The sequence below is a fragment of the Octodon degus genome, unplaced genomic scaffold (assembly GCF_000260255.1).
Source record: "Octodon degus isolate 3935 unplaced genomic scaffold, OctDeg1.0 scaffold00009, whole genome shotgun sequence".
Taxonomy (NCBI): domain Eukaryota; kingdom Metazoa; phylum Chordata; class Mammalia; order Rodentia; family Octodontidae; genus Octodon; species Octodon degus.
Window position 1 is genome coordinate 7270117 of NW_004524585.1, and position 18791 is coordinate 7288907.

Below are 18791 nucleotides of genomic sequence, written 5' to 3' on the forward strand. Positions count from 1 at the left end.
CCTAGATATTTTAAGCGGAATGATTTACAGTAGTCCTTTTCTCTCTTTCCTTTGTGTTCTGTTTTACTGTCCCAGTGTGCTGTATTCCTAAAATTATAGTAGTTAGCACAAGTCTAATATCTTATGAGGTTTAATAGGCAGTGGAGAAAAGTTACTATTTTTAATACATGTACCAGCACACATATTTTTCATCCTACTACTTGATTAAATGGGAGAAAATTTGATAGCATCTAATTTTTTTCAAAGAGCAATATGCTGTACTCAACTGTTTCACATTAAAACTGATAAAGTATAAAACTGATTCTTTGCAAGTAGGCGCAGGGGCCTGGGTTTGATCCCTGGGCCTGTTGTGTCAGCCCTGCCCCCTGGGGTGCACTGAGACAGCAATTGAGACTGGGCTTGGTGGTATGTACCTGTAATCCCAGCACTTGGGATTCTCCGTGCTATATATGGGTAGATTTCTAAATTTCTGTGAAAAAATATGTAATTGTTTATTCCTATTTTTCTAAATATTTTTTAACATTTAATTTTCTTTTTCTTCATATTCTGTAGGGACTTAAAGTTTAACATATCAATACTTGATCGAAAATAACTGTTCCATGTTATGTCTAAGATGTTTGGTATTCAGATAGTGAGGTTAAGCTCAACTGCCTGTGTTGTAGGGTAATAATTATAAGCTTCTCTTCTGGAGGGTTAGCAACCTGTTTGCAGATCAAAAATTGGAGAAAAGGAAGGGCTGCAAGGTCAGTCAACATTTTGGCCATACCCTTTCAAGGTCAGTGAAAACTGAGTATATAGAAGAACCTGTACTGTAACATCATGTAACTCAGTTGTACCCCAGATTTCTGATCAAGGAGATTATGGAGCCACAGAGGAAAGTGATCGATGATGTATAATGTGCCTAAGGAGAGTCACGTGGAGAGAAAACATTCTCTCAGGCTTTCTCAGAGAGCAAATTAGTCAAGCAATGGCTGTGACTCATCCATATGGCTGATACTGACAAAGGATCTACAAAGTGCAGTACAGGGTTACAGGATAAAGGGACTTGACTGACCTTATCAAATACAAAAGTTACATTTCTTGTTATACAGGTCTTGCTTTATCTTGTTCTTAACCATCCATCAGAAAAGTATAAAAACGTATATAAAGTAAAGCCATATTAATATGCGGAGCTCTAAAAGGCCCAAGTCAACAACTTCTGCAGATAACTTACTACTGTTGTGGACTGCTGGACTGTGTTGGATTGTTTTGCTGAATTCAAGCACCTATAGTATTTAGATGCCAATAGAAAACCCATCTCTGACAAGACTAGACAAACAAACCAAAAAAAGGGATACAAAGGAAGGACCATTTTGTATTTGTATATACAGAATAGTCGGGATAGATATACAGCTACTTTCGCTTCACTCAATGAGAGGAAAGATTTGTAGTAATAGTGTTTGGACAGGATATCGTGTCTGCTTCTTGTACTATGGATAACCACTAAGAAGATAACAGTGTACAAGGTATTAATTATTGAAAATGTCCTGTTAATCAGCTTTGAAACTGTCTCATTGATATGTTTCTAAATAAAATAAATTAATTATTGAAACTGTCCTACTAATCAGTTTTGAAATTGTCTCATTGCTATTTGTTTCTCAATAAATTTATTAAAAAATAAAAAATAAAAAGAAATGAAAATAAAGGAGAAAAGAAAAACTTCCACTACTGCAACTTCTAAGGGAAATTTGCCTATTTTAAACTATTTGAGCAAATTTAAAGAAGACTGTGACTGGAAGAAATGGTAAATGACCATAATCCAAGCACTCTGGAGGGGGAAATAGTAGGATCACCATGAGCTGGAGGTCAGGCTGAAGTACATAGTGAGATGTTGTCCCCCAGAAAAAGAAAAAGAAAAATGACCAGGGAAATAAATATATATAACTTATTGAAAGATTATACAATGTATAAGCTTATCAAATGGATTATATACCATTAAAATATATAATTTTTATATCATCTAAAAATAATTTTAAAACGAGGACTATGAATTTGTACCACTTTGTTTAGTGAAATCTTGTATTGTTTCTAATGCCGTTTTTTTCTATCACTATTTTATATCTTTAAAAATAAAATAATGAAAATAAAATAAAGTAAAAAACGGGATTATCACTATGAGTCCTATCTAGTAGTGAGACCCTGAACACCCTGTAGGCCCTTCCCTAAAATACAGAAAAAAATAAAAAAGTAAAATTGATTCTGGAAGTGTTAACTAGAAATTAAAAACCAAAATATGTGAAGACTATGTAGAAATATGAAAACTATTTTTTGCTATGATATTTGGAGCAAAATCCTATACCCATTATACGTACTGCTACTGTTCTTATTGTGCAAAAACCTCATGTATTTGTACATTATATGGATGCACCATGGATGCAGCCCACTAAAAGCTAAAAATTTTAATATAGTGAGTTTATACCTTTTACTTTTTTTTTTTTTGAAATTTAATACCTCCACACTCATTTAAAAAAATTAAGTATTTGTTCGGTTTTTTGAGGCCATGTTTTGTTATGTAGTTTATGCCAGCCTTGAACTCACAGTAATCTTCTTTCCTGAGTCTCCCAAAGGCTGGAATAACAGGCATGTGCCACCATGTTATTTTTTAGTTGATATGTAATTTTACATACTTATAAGTGTCAATATTTCTGTGTATGTGTGATTATGTATATTCATATATATTATTATTTTGCTAATCATGAATTTTGTCTTTAGATATTTGATTTAATGGATGCCAAAGCACGTGCTGATTGCATTAAAGAAATAGATCTCCTCAAGGTAAATATTAAACTCTGGGCTTAACCAACATATTTAGTTATATTTGATAAAGGGGCTTATTAAAAATATCACATTTATAGGTAAAAAGATTTCAAGTCATACTTTATATCAACCTGATATTAAGTAACACTAAATTCAAATGCCAATATATGAAAAATTATTGTAAAATAATTGAATCAAAACATTTGATAATACTAGCTTTTTCAAAATAGGAAACAGATAAATGGGAATAATTCAAGAATTTTTTTCTAGGCCTTCCCAACAAGGTATATTCAAAAGGTTAAGGAACAGTGCATATTAGTTAATCTCAAAATTTATTATATTATTAATGTGGATAAATCCACTTCGTTCATATGTTTTAAAATAATATTTCTTAATTTTTCAAGACTTAGAATGTTGAGCCAGGGAGATAGCTCAGTAGGTTAAGCGCTTCCCTGGCAGCCCAAGGTTCTGAGTTCAGTGCCCGGTTCCGCAAAAAAAAAAAAAACTTAGAATGTGCATCCTTTTAGTTTCTCATCTATTTAATAATATGACTAAGATTCCAGTTACCTATGACTTTTTTTCTTTTAAGAAATAGTAGGGCTTATATTTTAAATTTTCAGATAAGTTGTGTGTTTTTATGTCATACATTTGTTAACCCCTGAAACAAATTAGCTTTATCCATAAAAGATCAGAACAAGGTCAACACTGTACTTTTCAACTCTTGAGTTGATTATAATTACTCTGGCACATAAATAACTATATACTTCATTATAGGCATAGCATTTCCCCCCTCCCCCCCCGGAACCAGGGATTGAACTCAGACCCTTGCACTTGCCAGGAAAGCACTTATTCTACTGAGCCGTCTCCCCAGCCCCTAGGCATAGCATTCTTGTAGAAAAATAAAGGAAAAACTTTAGATAGAAGAATGTCACCCATCAATTTTGAATTATTTTGTTTAATAATTATTATTGAACAAAAGGATTCTAAGTATAAAGACTGATGCATATATTTTCATAAGGTGAAATTCTTCCTGAGATGGTTTTATGAATCAGTACACATAATTTGGTCTGTGTATTTACATTATTTGGTGTAAAAGCAGTATTTAGATGTGGTACTAGTTATTGTATATACCATCTAAAGTTACAGTAGAACTCAACTTCATACTAGGAGTAGAAAGAGATGCTGTACTTCAGAATGCTTTAAAAGTTCTTATTTTGAAGGATATAATTATTAGCAATTGGTGATTTAATTCTCGAGTTCACTTATTACATCTGTTGAACGTTTATTAGAAACAGTACCTTAAGTATCTAATTTATTATCTTTAATAAAGATATTAAAGTTAACATATCTAGTTTTATATATTTTCCAATTTACTGAATTAAAGGATTATCATCTATCATGTGTACATTTATGATATGCACAAATGAAATGCAGTGGGCTTAGTTATTCTTAAATTACAAAACTAAGTGATTTTTTGGAATGAAAAAAACTATCTTTTTTTTCTCAGCAACTCAACCATCCAAATGTAATTAAATATTATGCATCATTCATTGAAGATAATGAACTAAACATAGTTTTGGAATTAGCAGATGCTGGTGATCTATCCAGAATGATAAAGGTAAGTTTGTTTGTTTGTTTGTTTGTTTGCTTGTTTTTGGTCTTCAAAGCTTTACCTTTTATATTGTGGAACTGTCTGCTAAACATAGGCATATGAAAAATACCAGTGCCATGCTTAGCTAATGGTTGATGCAAAATAAATGATAGGGGATAGTGATGATTACCTGGTGGATGTCATACTGGTCCCTGGAATTATCCAAACACTCCCAAAACAACTTGGAGATAGGCCAAAAGACTGGTAACCTAGGAGCCAGTGAAATGGCTCAGTAGAATAAGTTCTTCCTCCGGCAAGCGCAAGGGCCTGAGTTCAATCCCTGGTTCTGCAAAAAAAAAAAAAAAAGAACTGGTAACCTAAGGTTACATTTTGCAACTTGATTTTTCTCATCAGACTTTTCTTGAGTCTGTGCCTCTGGACGCTAGGGAAACAAGTTCTGATTGTAGAGTAGCTTGACCTATTTCTGGAGGAACTCATCAGAAGAGATCTTGAATATCAAACCTTGGCTACCTGAGATTTGGTTTTCTAAGGGCATATTATTTGACTTTATATTCGTTTGCAAGTAATAGAAACTCCAAAAATAATAGTAACTTAAAAATTGTGTGTCTATAGACAAATTACTTCTCTGTGCCACATTTTCTTAATGTCATAATAATAGAATCTATTTCATAGAGTTGCTGTAATGATTAATATTTATTAAAACTTAAAATAAGACTACAAATTACAAAACTATGTAAATGGTAACTGCTACTATTATAGCTACTAGTTCTCTGTCACATAAATGTCTCAGGCTGATACGGTAACTTGCATATGTCAGATCCCAGGAACAAACCCATTTCCAGCTCAAGACACCCTAGGCTGAGGAGATGAAAAAATGAGTATGTCCTGGCTGATGTGTCTTGAGGTTACCCCCAAAGCTCCTATGTTTTCATTCTCATTCATTTGGCCAGAATATAGTCTCATGAGTTTATTTAGTTGCAAGAAGTGCTTACATATATGATCTTTGTTCCAGTGGCCATGTGTCTTAAGTAAACTTCTGTCATATTGAAAGAAGAGCTGAACAGTGAAAATAAGCAAGATCAAATGAGCAAAGCAAAAGCTGTTTCTTCAGAGACTGCTATAATGAGGGAGTCAGCCACTGTCACTTTGGCAGACTTAAAAAGAGAAGGCTTTAGGTATGTCCTGATGGGAGGCTGTAGGCCTGGGAAAGGATAGATGGATTTACTAGAAGCAAGGCATCCTAGCAATTGGTTGGAAATACACATTTAGTTTATTCTAATTGGTCCTCATAGAAGCAAGGCAAAAGTTAGAGCTGACAGTTATTAGTTAAGACTTGGACATTTTAGTCTGATTGTCTCTATCAATTTGGCTTCCTGCAACTCTGATTTACACAGCAGGATGGCTTCCTGGTTGTTTATTGAAAACTATTGGTTTCCTGGGCAAGTAGCTTCATGTTGTAGATTAAGGTTCTATTTTTGCACATGGTCTGAATCTCGTCGTGGATACTGGAATATAATCCCAGCTGTTAGGTATAATTATAAAGACTTTCTTAAAAGCATGCTACTGTATATATATTAATATGTTTATATTAATCTTCACAATAATTCTGAGAGATAAACATGATGCTTTGAAAATATGTTATTAGTAAATGGCAGAACTGGTATTTTTATTTTTTATTTTTATTTGATTTAAGGCAGGGTCTCACAATGTAGTTTAGGCTAGCTTTGTACTCACTTTGTAGCCCATGCTGACGTCAAACCCATGACAATCCTCCTGCCTCAGTGTCCTGAGTGCTGGGATTATAGTTGTGCACCACCATGTTGCCTGCCAGAACTGATATTTTTGAATTTAGTATGTCTGGGCCAAAAATTCTTGTTTTCTTAAATGGCCCTTTTGTATACTAGAACTACTTTGAAAATCAGATGAAAGCCCTTGATACATCTTTCCTTCCCCATAATGGTGCTAAACAGTTTGTATTTCATTGTAAACATCTCACAGATTCTCTAATTTGAGACATTCAGTCATTAAGAAATTTGCTCTTGAGTAGGTTCGGTATCAGTCCTTGTACTCTCATGTTACTTGTATCTCTAGTTTCCTCATGTATAAGATGAAGACATTTCAAGAATGTTTGCTTTGCTTTGCTTTGGCTGGCAGGCTTCCTCTCTTTTCTTTCCTCTTTCTTATTTCTCCCCTCTCTCTCTCTCTCTCTCTCTCTCTCTCTCTCTCTCTCTCTCTGTCTCTGTCTCTGTCTCTGTCTCTGTCTCTCTCTTTCCTCCCTTCCTCCCTTCCTCCAGCACAGGGTCTCACTGTGCAGCTTAGACTTGTTCTGATCTTCCTGTCTCACCCTCCCTAGCACTGGGATTACAGGCATGTGCTACCATGCCCAGTTTCAGTGGCTGCCACAGTACCCAGGATGGAACCTAGTCCCTGTGCTTGCCAGGCAGGTTCTTAGACTGCCAAGCTAGCACCCTGGGCCCAGAATGCTTTCTAAATTATAAAAACACCACTTAGAAGGTAATTTATGTATTTTTATCAGCTGGAATGCTATCAAGTTGACTATACTAAGTCCCACAGTTAAAGTGAGTCACTTTTAATTAGTTATCAGAGTTTCAGTTTTAGGGACTTCTATTAGCCCAAACAGCCAACCGCCAATAAAGTATATTTTTGCAAATGAAAGAACAATAAATTATTAAATTATAATTTTTAGAAAGTACAGCTAAATACACAGAAGCAAAATTTCACAAGCAGTTATTACCAGATAAGACATAAAAATAGACTTTCTATAAGAGAGTACAATAAATAGAATATTGTATATCTAAACCTTCAGGTATGAGAGTTACTTGAATCCTTGTGTGGTAGTACAGTGAAAAAGCAGGTAAATTTAATCAGTAAAATAATTTAGAAGAACAGAATTTTGTATAGTAATGAGTAGTAGCCTTGTTACAGAATTCATTAATTATATCCTTGGAATATCGTCAAAATTTCTGACTAAAATTTAAAGGTGGATTAGCAGGTTTTTCAGTAAAGGGTATCAGTTGTTTGCTACTGTAAGCTGTGAGCTTATGGTAATTTATGTACTATAGTAAGACACACAGGTGGTTCTTCTGTAAAAAATTAGTAACCATTCCTTTGTCTTCTTTACTCAGCTTTATAAGCCATGAATAATGGTATTGTTTGTTATATGTACTGGTTTTGCCTAATCGAGGTATAAGACATTCTAGGTCAGGTTTCTTAGGTCCTTTGGCTCTCTTTAAAGATTGAAAGTCATATTGTAAACCCTATGGAACTTATAACAATCTGGTATAGCAACCATAAAGTGTGATGTGATTCAGATTTATGTATCAGCAGAGATCCAGGTTACATTTTTTTTTTTCCCTTAAATGCCTATCTGATTTCTTTACACAATTCCTTTTCTATATAATATGAAGTACATCATTTCTCACCTGTGGACTGAGACGCTTTTAAACTCTTTTCCTAATGTTCAGCACCCACATGCCAAATTTATTTCTCTATCAATCTTGAGAGGGGAGAAAGGCAGGGGAAAAAAGAAAATAACCATGAAGATTAAACAGTTTACAGTATTTACCAAACCTTTGTGATACAGAAAATGAACTCACTGAAGGAGGCATTTTGATCTGTTTTGTGTATTAGCATACCACAACTACCTATAATGGCAGAGCAGAGTGGTTGCTCAGCAGATATTTACTGTAGGATCCAGCTCTGACTTTTTCTCTTGCGCTCTAATGTATGGACCCTTGCACTCCTTGAAAGTCCTTACTCTTTTTTCAGAGCATTCATGTGTGTGGTTGCTTCTACCTAGGATGTTCTTCTCCAGTCTTGGTTGAGTGTATATCTGTTTAGATAATTCCTTGGTTCGTTATTTACAAATCACTTCCTCAAGCCTTTGCCTTGACCTGCAGTTTTATAGTATAACTGGCCTTGAAGTACCCATCTTTGACAGTACTCAATAATGTAATTCTGTAGTTATTTGTATGCTTAATTTATTGATTGCGTTTTCTGTTAGACTTAAAAGGTCTCGTGAGAACAGGGTCCATCTCACTTTGCTCACCAGGCTGTGCTCAGTTTCTAGGAATGGGCCTGGTGATAGTAGGAACTTGTGGATGGATAGATGGATGGGGATGGATGGAAGGATGGACAGATGGGTGGATGGATAGATAGATACTATTTTGTTTTGTGGTTTTTAGACTTTGTTTCACTTCTCTGTTCTAGTAGTCAGTGGGTGTTGTGGGTGGTTGTGTGACAGTTTTAGCAGTTCTCTACTTCTTTATACTCAAGTCTCATGCACAGTTGTTAAGAAAGTGAGTGGTATGCTGGCATAATAGGTGGTGTTCTGATACAAGAAAGATATTCATTTGTGGTGGGAGTGGCAAGTAAGAAATTCTAAAATTGATTTCTAAACACTAGTTCTATAAGCAAATTTTTATAAGAGGCTACATTAGAAAAATCATAGAAATTTCCTTTATGAAGAAACATGACAGTGACCTTAATACTTAATGAAGGAAGCAGTATATGCTTGAAATGCACTGAATGTGACTCATTTCTTACAATAACAGTGTAAATCATATTGTATCACACAATATATTTAACTCAAATCTTTTCCTTAATTGGGGTAGAATAGGAAATACAGCTTCTAGTCTGTATTCCAGAAATGAAACCTCTGGATAGCATTGCATCAAAGATTTTTACAAGTAAATAATTAATTGGTTTAGAGCAGGCTGACAAATATAATTAAGCAGTTTATAATTGAAATATTCAGTATTTCTCTAATTAGTGGCAAAGGAATACCTGAGGCTGTGGTCAGATGAAATACTTCCCAGATGAGTTTTAGGATAAAAAGAAATCCATAATTTTTGCATCGTATATTTATTCATTGTTTGTAATCAGAATTTTAAAGTAAGACGCTTACATAAAACATTTCAGTTAAATTGTGCTCTATTTTTGTTAAATTGGACTAATACATGTTCTGTTTTGTAGTCAGCCTCACACTGTTTCTTTCATTGGTCTAATGTGAGGAAATGAGATTAATATAAATATAGAAAAAAATTATTTCAGCTTGTCAATAGAAATATTAAATGTTTTAAGTTATATTTTACAAAATAGACTTCATTTTTATGAATGGCTAAGTTTATAATTGCCTATTAGAAAGTAGATTTGAGATAAATTGAAAAATACAATTCATATTTATATATCTTTTTTAAAAACCCACATTTTGCTAGCGTATCAGTGAAACAAAAAAATGACCTTATATAATAAGTCTCTTGGGAAATGCAGAAGTGGCATGAAGTTGTTATAGCAGACAACATACATAGCAGATAACGTAAAAACTAAGAATGAAATGTTTTTATAAAAGTTTATTACACATAATAAAAATATAAATGGATATTCGTTTTCAAAATTATTCCAGATACAATTAGCAACTTTATTGCCTATATTTGGATATAGACTTTTGATTATTAAAGATACTTCGGTGTTGTTACATGTATCATTCCTCTTGAATTTGCAGCAACCTCAAAACTATTTTACATGGACATAAAATTTATATATTCATTTGTATGTGTTTAGAAGTATAGTTCATAGTAGTTTACTTGCAGCATAATAAATTACTACATATTTAACAGCTTTAAAATAATATTGTAATCTTATTATTTTTTTTTTTTGTGAGTCAGGATTGCTCTTTCTTTCTTTCTTTCTTTCTTTTTTTTTTTTTTTTTTGTGAGTCAGGATCAGACAGGTACAGGTCATGTGTTGTCTGCTCAGGGTTTTAGCAGATTGAAGTCAAGGTACCAGGCAGCTGTAAACTCACTCTGGTTATTGTGAGAATTAATTTCCTTGTAGTTACTTGATTAAAGTTCCCACTGTCTTTGCATCCTTGCCACATGGCTTTCTCTGCAATCTGGCATTGTGCTCTTTAAGGCTGGTAGGAGTGTTTCTCTGGCTCTGAATCTCAGAATTCTTGAAAATCACTTGATTGAGTCCAGCTACTTACGTCATGTCCTCCTTTGGATTAACTCATAGGCAACTGATTAGGAACTTTAATCACACCTACAAACCCCTTTTTGCATCTAACACAATATAATCTGGGGACAACTCATCCAAGGGGAGAGAATAGTACACTAGGAGTTGAATATTCTGGAGAATGACATATATCTTAAAAACAGCTTACCACACAGCTTTAGTAAATTATCTGGAATATCAACCATATTTTGGTGATAATTATCTTTAAATGTAACTTAAAATCTTGTTTAACTATAATTAGCTTTTTTTTATTAAAGACATTTTTATTTTAGTCAAATTTAGAAATTTTATTAGACATGAAATCACTTGAAATGTGTTACACTTTTGACCTTAGTTCCTTAAAGCAATCAAGCTTCCCAGAAGTATCATCTGTCTGTGATAACTCTGATTTATTGTTTACCAAGATGCTGCCATTTTCCATTTCAGCCTCTGGCTAAAGTATATAGCCTGTGTTAGACAACATCAGAATTTCCAGTGATCCTCATTGCAATCTTTTCCTCTGAGTCTTTTGTGTACTATTGCCATCTGTCATATATTTCACTTAGGAATTATTATGAAGTCTGAAAGTAAAAAATTAGTGATACTATCTAAAAGAAACACATAGAATACAGAATTGATTATATATATATATATATATATATATATATATATATATATATACACATACTTACATCTATAGTTAGCTACCTGTACATATGTACACACAGAATCAAACTTGGGACCTTGAGCTTGCCAGACAAGTGCTTATGCTGGTGAGCTATATCCCTGGCCCCAGACTCATTTTCATAAAGCAGTAGGGGAAATATCACTTGGATTTTCCTTGACACCTATATAGTTTGATAGTAAAGCAGTAAACTGGTTATTTTAATAAATTTAAAATTGATGTAGTTCTATGAGTACAATTAAAAGATTGTGAATTTTGAACTGTGTTTACTTGGGAAAAATAGAAATTTTTAAGAAGCTTACTGTTTCTCACATTTGATTTGATCTTAAAGTTTTCTTTACAAACCACGTAATATCAAAAGTAGTGATTCTGTAGACAGCTAAGTAAAGAGAAGAGCTAACTTTCATGCTTTTGTTTAGTTTTCTACTGAGAAACTTGCTGTGTTTTTTCTGACAGTTGTCTGGTCTAACAACAAATAATTCATTAGAGATAAGTAAATATTTTTAATTACCTTTGTGACCTTCTGTGTTATCCTTAAGGTAATAGTCTTCTTTTTTTTTCTTGTTTTTTTTTTTTTTTTTTTCTCTCTTGTAATATTTTTTTCCCTATAGCATTCTAATGTAGTAGAAAAAAACAGTTGAAGGACCAACGAAATAGCTTAGCGGACAAAGCATCTGCTTAGGCAAGCACAGGGACTGGGGTTCAATCCCCAGCACTACATGCTGTGCCAACCCTGACCCCAGACATGCTGAGATGGCCACTGAGACCTGGCGTGGTAGCTCACGCCAGTAATCCCAGTGCTAAGGAGGCTGAAAACAGGAGAATCACTACAAGTCTCAGCTGCTTAATGAGATCCTGTGTCAAATACATAAAAACAAATAAACACACTTGAAATATTTCCAAGCATTTTTTTCATCTGCTTGAGCAGTGGGAATGCTTCTGTAAGAGTTGTTCACACAGCAGTAAAGCATGGATAATTCCTTGAAATAACTTTAATACTTTCATGTATTATATTTTATTTACTTTTTAAAAATATCCTAAGTTTCCTGGACATAATGTATGTGTTTAAAGGGCAACTGTTAGGGAGAAAGAACTTTGTGACTATAGAAACTTAATTTTCTTTTTATTAAAGAGTTTTAAGGTTTTGTTTATTTTGTTCTTTTTTCTTCAAAGCCTCATCATTCAGAAAAAATACCTACTTTTTTCACAGTTTCAACTGTAGGATAAAATATAGGTTTGGCTTCCATTAGTAACCTGAAGACTTATTATTTGGAGGAATGAATTGATTGGTTATATTTCTGTTCTTTTACATTATATTCTGGAAATGAGTGTGCAATCCTAAATATTCCAGCATTATGAGGAGTGAATATTTTATTAAAGTAGGTAAAGTGAAATGATGATACTTTCAATGTCTCTTGGCCCCCTGTCCCATTCTAAGTCATACTTCTACAGTTGAGTTATCCCAGTTTTACTCACAGCACCAAAACTGACAATACCACACACTGCACAAGAGTACTGTCTACTAAAATTCTAGTTGAATCATATTTTAAACATTGTGTACTTTACTGAAAGTTGTGTATAGCTGGTATTTGTATAGTCTGTCAGTACCTCATTATTCTGTAGAAGAAAAACGTCTCCATTGAAAGATTAACATACGAGGCACATTCAGAGCAGTCAGTCACACTTTGAGAAACATTCTTTTCCATTACCAGTCTCCACACAATTAATTCTTTGAAATTGAGGAATGCAAAATGTAGTTTTATAAAAAATGCATTATAATTCTGAAGATTTTTTAGAACACAAATGTTTGAACTAATTATAGATTTGAAACACAGAACTATATGTGTCATCTGAAGATTATTTATAGTATTAAATTGACCAATAAATTTTTTTTTGCTTTGTTTTTATTCACTGGATATGAGAAGAAAGGGTGTAACAGTAAACTAATCAGTGTTTTTAAGTGAAAATGTGCCAATCGGATATTAGTCGTGCTTTATTTGGAATTAATATCGTAACACCAGATGTTATATATTTAAAGGTGGTAAGGACTTCATAGATATCTACAAATCAGTGGAGAAACTGAGACAGACGCACCCTATTTAAGTGGCTTATTTAGGGTTGCAAAGCCAATTACTGTTGAACTTCCATTAGCAGGCCTATTATTTAAAAGGTGACTATGAGGCATATATGTAGCACAGACTGTCCTCAGACTCACAGCGATCCTTAGCTTTCAGTTTAGCCTTACTTTTAGAGTACTGAGATTATAGGCATGTGCCACTGTGCCTGGCTCTGGTACCTGTAATTCTAATTCTTTTAAAATTTCATTACCTCTCAGGTAATTATTGTTTTCTCTAATTCTCTTCACAAATACTTTTTACACTCAAAATCAAATTTATTGTTTTTGTGTTTTATCTTTTTTTACCCATAGGAGATTTCTAAAGAATGCTTGGTACAGTATAATTTCTAAGGTCCAATTATATAATTGCAGATTCTTTTATTAAAAATTTGTTAAGGGGCTGGAGAGATGGCTCAGTGGTCTAAAGCACCTACTTGAAACAAGCTTGGCAAAGCACGGGGACCGCGGTTCAATCCCCCAGCACCACATGCCAGCCAGCCCCGCCCCCTGGTGGGCTGAGCTGGCCACACACACACACAATAAATAAATGTAATAAATAAAAATAAATAAATAATTTAAAAAAAAAAAATTTGTTAAGAATCTTCAAGGTAAAAATAAGAGGGCATTGAGCCAAATGCAAGACCCACATGGCTATGGAGATTGTTTCCATGAAACTGACTATGATGGTTCTAGATGTCTTATCTGAGAATTTTCTACTGAAGGTTAATGTAACTATTGTTGACTTGGATATTTTTATATACCACAGAAATTTGTTCTTACATACCACAGATATTTTATTTTAGAACATGTTTACAGTATATACTGTTTAGATTTAACTAAGGTAGTAGATATATGTACTTAACATACCTTTGTTCCTTTTCTCTTCTCCTCCCTAGCAAATCTCTCTCTCCACCTTCAGATACCATTTTCCCATTGTCATTATGATTATTTTTAACTCATGTTTGTGGCATATAATGATTACATTCACTGTAGGTAGTTGGTACATGTACACGATACATCTGATATATTCTACATACCCTTGCCCTTCCTACTTCCTCTGTCTCTTGGTCCCCTAAGTCAAAAGCGTTCTCTGTTTGTTTTAAACGAATTTATACTGGTAATTTTCATGAAGCTATTCCAGAATTTAAGAATACTGTGTTGCCAAACTTAGGAATTAGAAATAAGCAGTCCATGTTCTACTTGGAGTTGTAGTGTCTAGTCAGAAATCATGTTACCAAGTTGAGTTTAAAGAATATAATATTTAGGCATTCATTATGCATCATATAATTGGATTTTGTCTTAGGCATTTATAGAAGGATGTTTAGTGATGTAAAAAATGTTTTGAGGGGCTGGGGAGATAGGTGAGTAGAATAAGCACTTAAAGGGCCTGAGTTCAATCCCCGGTTAAAGAAGTTTTGAGTGTGAAGGTGTATTATTATCTTAAAATCATTGAATGGAAGCAGTTTAAATGGAAGGCAGTCTCTTTCACATTAACGGAGATCCTTTTGTTGAGACAGATGTGTTTTTCTGTATATGTTGAATTTCACCTAAGTGAAATGTTGTTAATCCCTCTATACTATATTCTCACTTATATGCAATCTGATTTTTTGTCTATAAATTTCATATGTAAATTGATAAACTTCTTGTTAAAGCTGTATTTTTCTGTTTGGATAGTATTTATTGTTAATTTGAATAACATTAACAGAACATTTTTAAAAGTAAACATATGTCCACTTAAAAAAAAAAATAAACAAAAATGTCTAAGTGATCCATGTACCTGAGCATAATTTTGGCCAGACCACAAATATAACATTTTTAAATTGAAGTATAGAAAGGTATAATTCTATATCATAGCATAATATGATGAAGGTGTATAGGAATATAGTATTGATATACACCTTTACCAATTTTGTTCACATTATTTCTTGCTTTATTTAAATACTTACTGCATGAGAAGTATATACATTTTTAATTATTGTACATATTTGTATTAGATTTTTAAAAATCCAGAGCTATTTATATAGGGCTCTCTTTTTCTCAGGCAAAAACAGAGGTTTGAACAGTAATGCTGGGCTGGTCAGAGAGCTGAGCATATTAAAGCGCCTGATTACGCAGACACAGGGACCTGGGTTTGATCCCCAGTGTGTTCTGCCTGCCCTGCCCCTGGGGCATGCTGAGACTGCCACTGAGACAATTCAGGGCATGGCGGTGCGTCAGGGCATGGTGGAGCGCACCTCTGTGATCACAAATCCCAATGTTTGGGAGGCTGAAAACAGGAGGATCACTACGAGTCCCCTCTGTAGTGAGACCCTGTAGACCCTGTACTAAATACATTTTTAAAAAGTCAGAATAGTAGTGCTATTTAAATATATATACTTATTGGAAAAAAGTTTTAAGGGATTTTTAGGGGTAACAAGTAGCTATTATGAAAGTTTTTTGTGAAGTTACTACAAATCTTACCAACATTAAAAAGAATTCAAGTTTTTATTGTTTTTTTTTTTGCAGTTCATTGTCTTTTAAGAGATAGCCAACAGTGCCACCATCAGAAGAGACAGGTTTTTGTCATTGTGTTTTCTCATAAAAACAAAAAAAAAACCTTGTATTTCAGACATTTTTGGAAAAAAAGCATGTTTAAACAGACCAAAAAATTGAAAGATATCAGTGACATAATCAAATTATCTTTAATTAATATTGGCAGAATGAAATTCATAATACTAGCTTTAATTGACCCATTATTAAATTGAATGCTTAAACCGTGCCAGGCCATTCTGTCTAGGCAGCATTGTATTGATACTAGTTTATTGTCATCACGTTTAATTTGAGAATCTCAAGGAAGAATATGAAAATAGGTCGTCTTGGCTTGGTATCTTCCTCATATACAATTTGAGTAATTGTTTTTGTTATGCCTTCTCTTAAATTTGCTTTATTCTAACAATAAACTATCAAATTAATTATAATTAGGAGGATTTTATAGTCTATATTAAAGCATATAATTTTTCTTTCATGGTTTGGTACTTAAATGATACAGTATATTTCTTTGAATGAAAGGAAACCTGGTTCCAATCTTCCTGTTGACATCAAACAGTCCTCTGATATGCTAATGTAGCATTGAGGAGTGCACGTATACTGACTTTATTTGGACTCATTCCAAGTCTGAGAGAAAATTATGTGTAAAGAACTGATTTTGCAGCATTGCCCCCTTTGAGTGTAAACTGATGTTGACACAGTTCACAATTAAAAAGTTCAGTGTTTCACATTGAAACATGATATGAGAGGTTTTCAAAATGTAAGACCCATCTAATTGTTATTTGGTTTTTAGGAGCTAACATTAATGCTAAAATAGGTATGGAAATTTATTCATTTCCATAAATATATTGCAGTAAAGATTAACCCACAATTACTAGCTTTTTCTTAAAATTTATGCTTTTGTTATATTGAGTGCACATGAGACAGTAAATATATTTTGCTAACTATAAAGTGGGGTACCAGCAGATTTCCTTGTACTGTGTTCCTTTTTGGCCTTGCCCTCAACTGGTCACAGGTGTAAAAATTACAGTAGTTTTGAATTTTTCAAGTAGTATCTTTGTACTCAGCAAACAAAAAAGTAGTTGGACTTTTCAAAATGTGAAGCTTGAAGATGAAATTTATAATTTGAATCTATGATTATATATACTTTTTATCCCATTTATTTTTTGTAGGGCAGTTGAGACAAGGTCTTGGTATGTAGATCAGGCTGGCTTCAGTGATCTTCCTACCTCAGACTTTCTAGTGCTGATGTTACAAGGCCTGTACTACCATGCTAGGCTTCTGTTAAGTATATACACTTTAAAAAGTTAAAGTTAGTAGAAAATTTATGAAAACCTGCTTAAATGTGTTATGTCTTCATTTTGGTTACTTGTAAATATTGTTAAATAAGAGATCAATTACATTTTTGGTTTTTGAAAATGATTTTTTTGTAGTGAGTCTGATGAAGCAAAGAACTTTATTCTTGAGTGTATTAGTTTTCTAGCAACTTTAATATAGAAAAATGGACATAAATATCTACTTTCGGACTTTGCAAGTTATTTAAGTACCTGCCCTCTTTAGTGCCACAGTCTTCTGTTAAGTACCTCGTGGTACACCCAGCTTTTTGCCCCAGTTTTCTAAAAGATTCTGCTCTACTTCCATGAAGTATAATTCATTTAAAACAATGTTCAGGTTTGCCTTACATTGCATAGGAGAAATATTTATGAAAACCTTGTTAACATAAATCCCTTTCATTTAATTTTTAATAAATTGTGGTATTTCAAATCACCAAGGTGGTTCATTGTTTAAAAGGAATTCCATTGTTGAAATATTGTGCCAAGAAAATTATCTTTTGATGAATATAACTACTTTCAGATATCTAACCTTTTTAGTTCTAGCTTTTCTTAAAATGAAATGGGATAACTTCCTTTTAAGACATTTTATCTTCTAAGTATTTTTGAAACAGTTGTATATTAGAAAGATGAAGGTTTCCATGCTTTGTGCTCACCTTACGTATAATGCAAAGAAATTTAAGCTATTATGTCAGATAAAATTTTAATATAAAACTTCATTTTCTTTGTTTATAACAGGTAAATTAAAGCAGATGCATTTCTGGCTTGTTTTACATATCAGAATCTTAGTATTAAGCCTTTAGTTCTCATAATTATTTTTTTTCTCATAATTATTTTTAATTTTTGAAAAGCATTTTAAAAAACAGAAGAGGCTAATTCCTGAAAGAACTGTTTGGAAGTACTTTGTTCAGCTTTGCAGTGCATTGGAACATATGCATTCTCGAAGAGTCATGCATAGAGGTGAGTAAAGCTCTGCTTGGTTTTATATGAGGAGGGAAAATTATTGTTTTACAAGACTCTTCGGAGCATATCAGATTATCTTTACAAAATAAAATGTGGGAAAGCAGTTGAATATATAAGCAAAACGTATTCTTTGTTTTCTTCCTTCAAGTGAATAATGTGCTGTGTATTTGATGACTACTTGAAGTTTTAATTTTCATTAAAGTTTAGCATTAATTTAGGACTAGGTTTTAGTGTACTTGTCATGATCAATTAAATGATTGGCCATATTGGACATTAAGTAATTCACTCATTTGGAAATGTGAAATTTTAAAGTTAATTTACTTAGATAAGATTTCTAAAATATCTAAGATACATAATTATTGTTAACCATGATTTACATATACTAATTAATTTTTAGTAAAATTTTTTTAAATTGATAAAATAAAGACAAGTTTATTTTGTGATTTGAATTTTACGCATGATTGTTTGAAAAGGAAAGACAAAATATACTTTAAACGGAAACTGATAATGATGTTCATCTTATTTTGATTTTATCAGAGGATCCAGGACTTTGAATTACTGTCAGAATCATTCCAAATGAAGTACTTTAAACTTTCATATTTAAGATCTATTTTTTTTTAAAAGCTGTATTTGTTTTATTTTTCTTTTCAAAGTTTTATTGATAAACACATAGCAATGAGACAGTTTCAAATCAAATCAAAAGTACAGTTTCAACAAATAATACACTGCATATATTCTTCTTAGTGG

The 18791-nt window shown here is 32.9% G+C and overlaps 1 protein-coding gene across 2 annotated transcripts in view; it reads left to right on the forward strand.

Moving 5' to 3' along the window:
• The window catches only part of Nek7 (NIMA related kinase 7), a 159478-nt gene that overhangs the window by 106729 nt on the left and 33958 nt on the right, over window positions 1–18791 (forward strand). For both annotated transcript variants that reach the window (XM_023707789.1, XM_004625313.2), the window contains exons 4-6: window positions 2752–2814; window positions 4304–4414; window positions 17933–18041. In XM_023707789.1, coding sequence (XP_023563557.1) covers window positions 2752–2814; window positions 4304–4414; window positions 17933–18041 — 283 coding nt within the window. The remainder of the gene's footprint in view (window positions 1–2751; window positions 2815–4303; window positions 4415–17932; window positions 18042–18791) is intronic.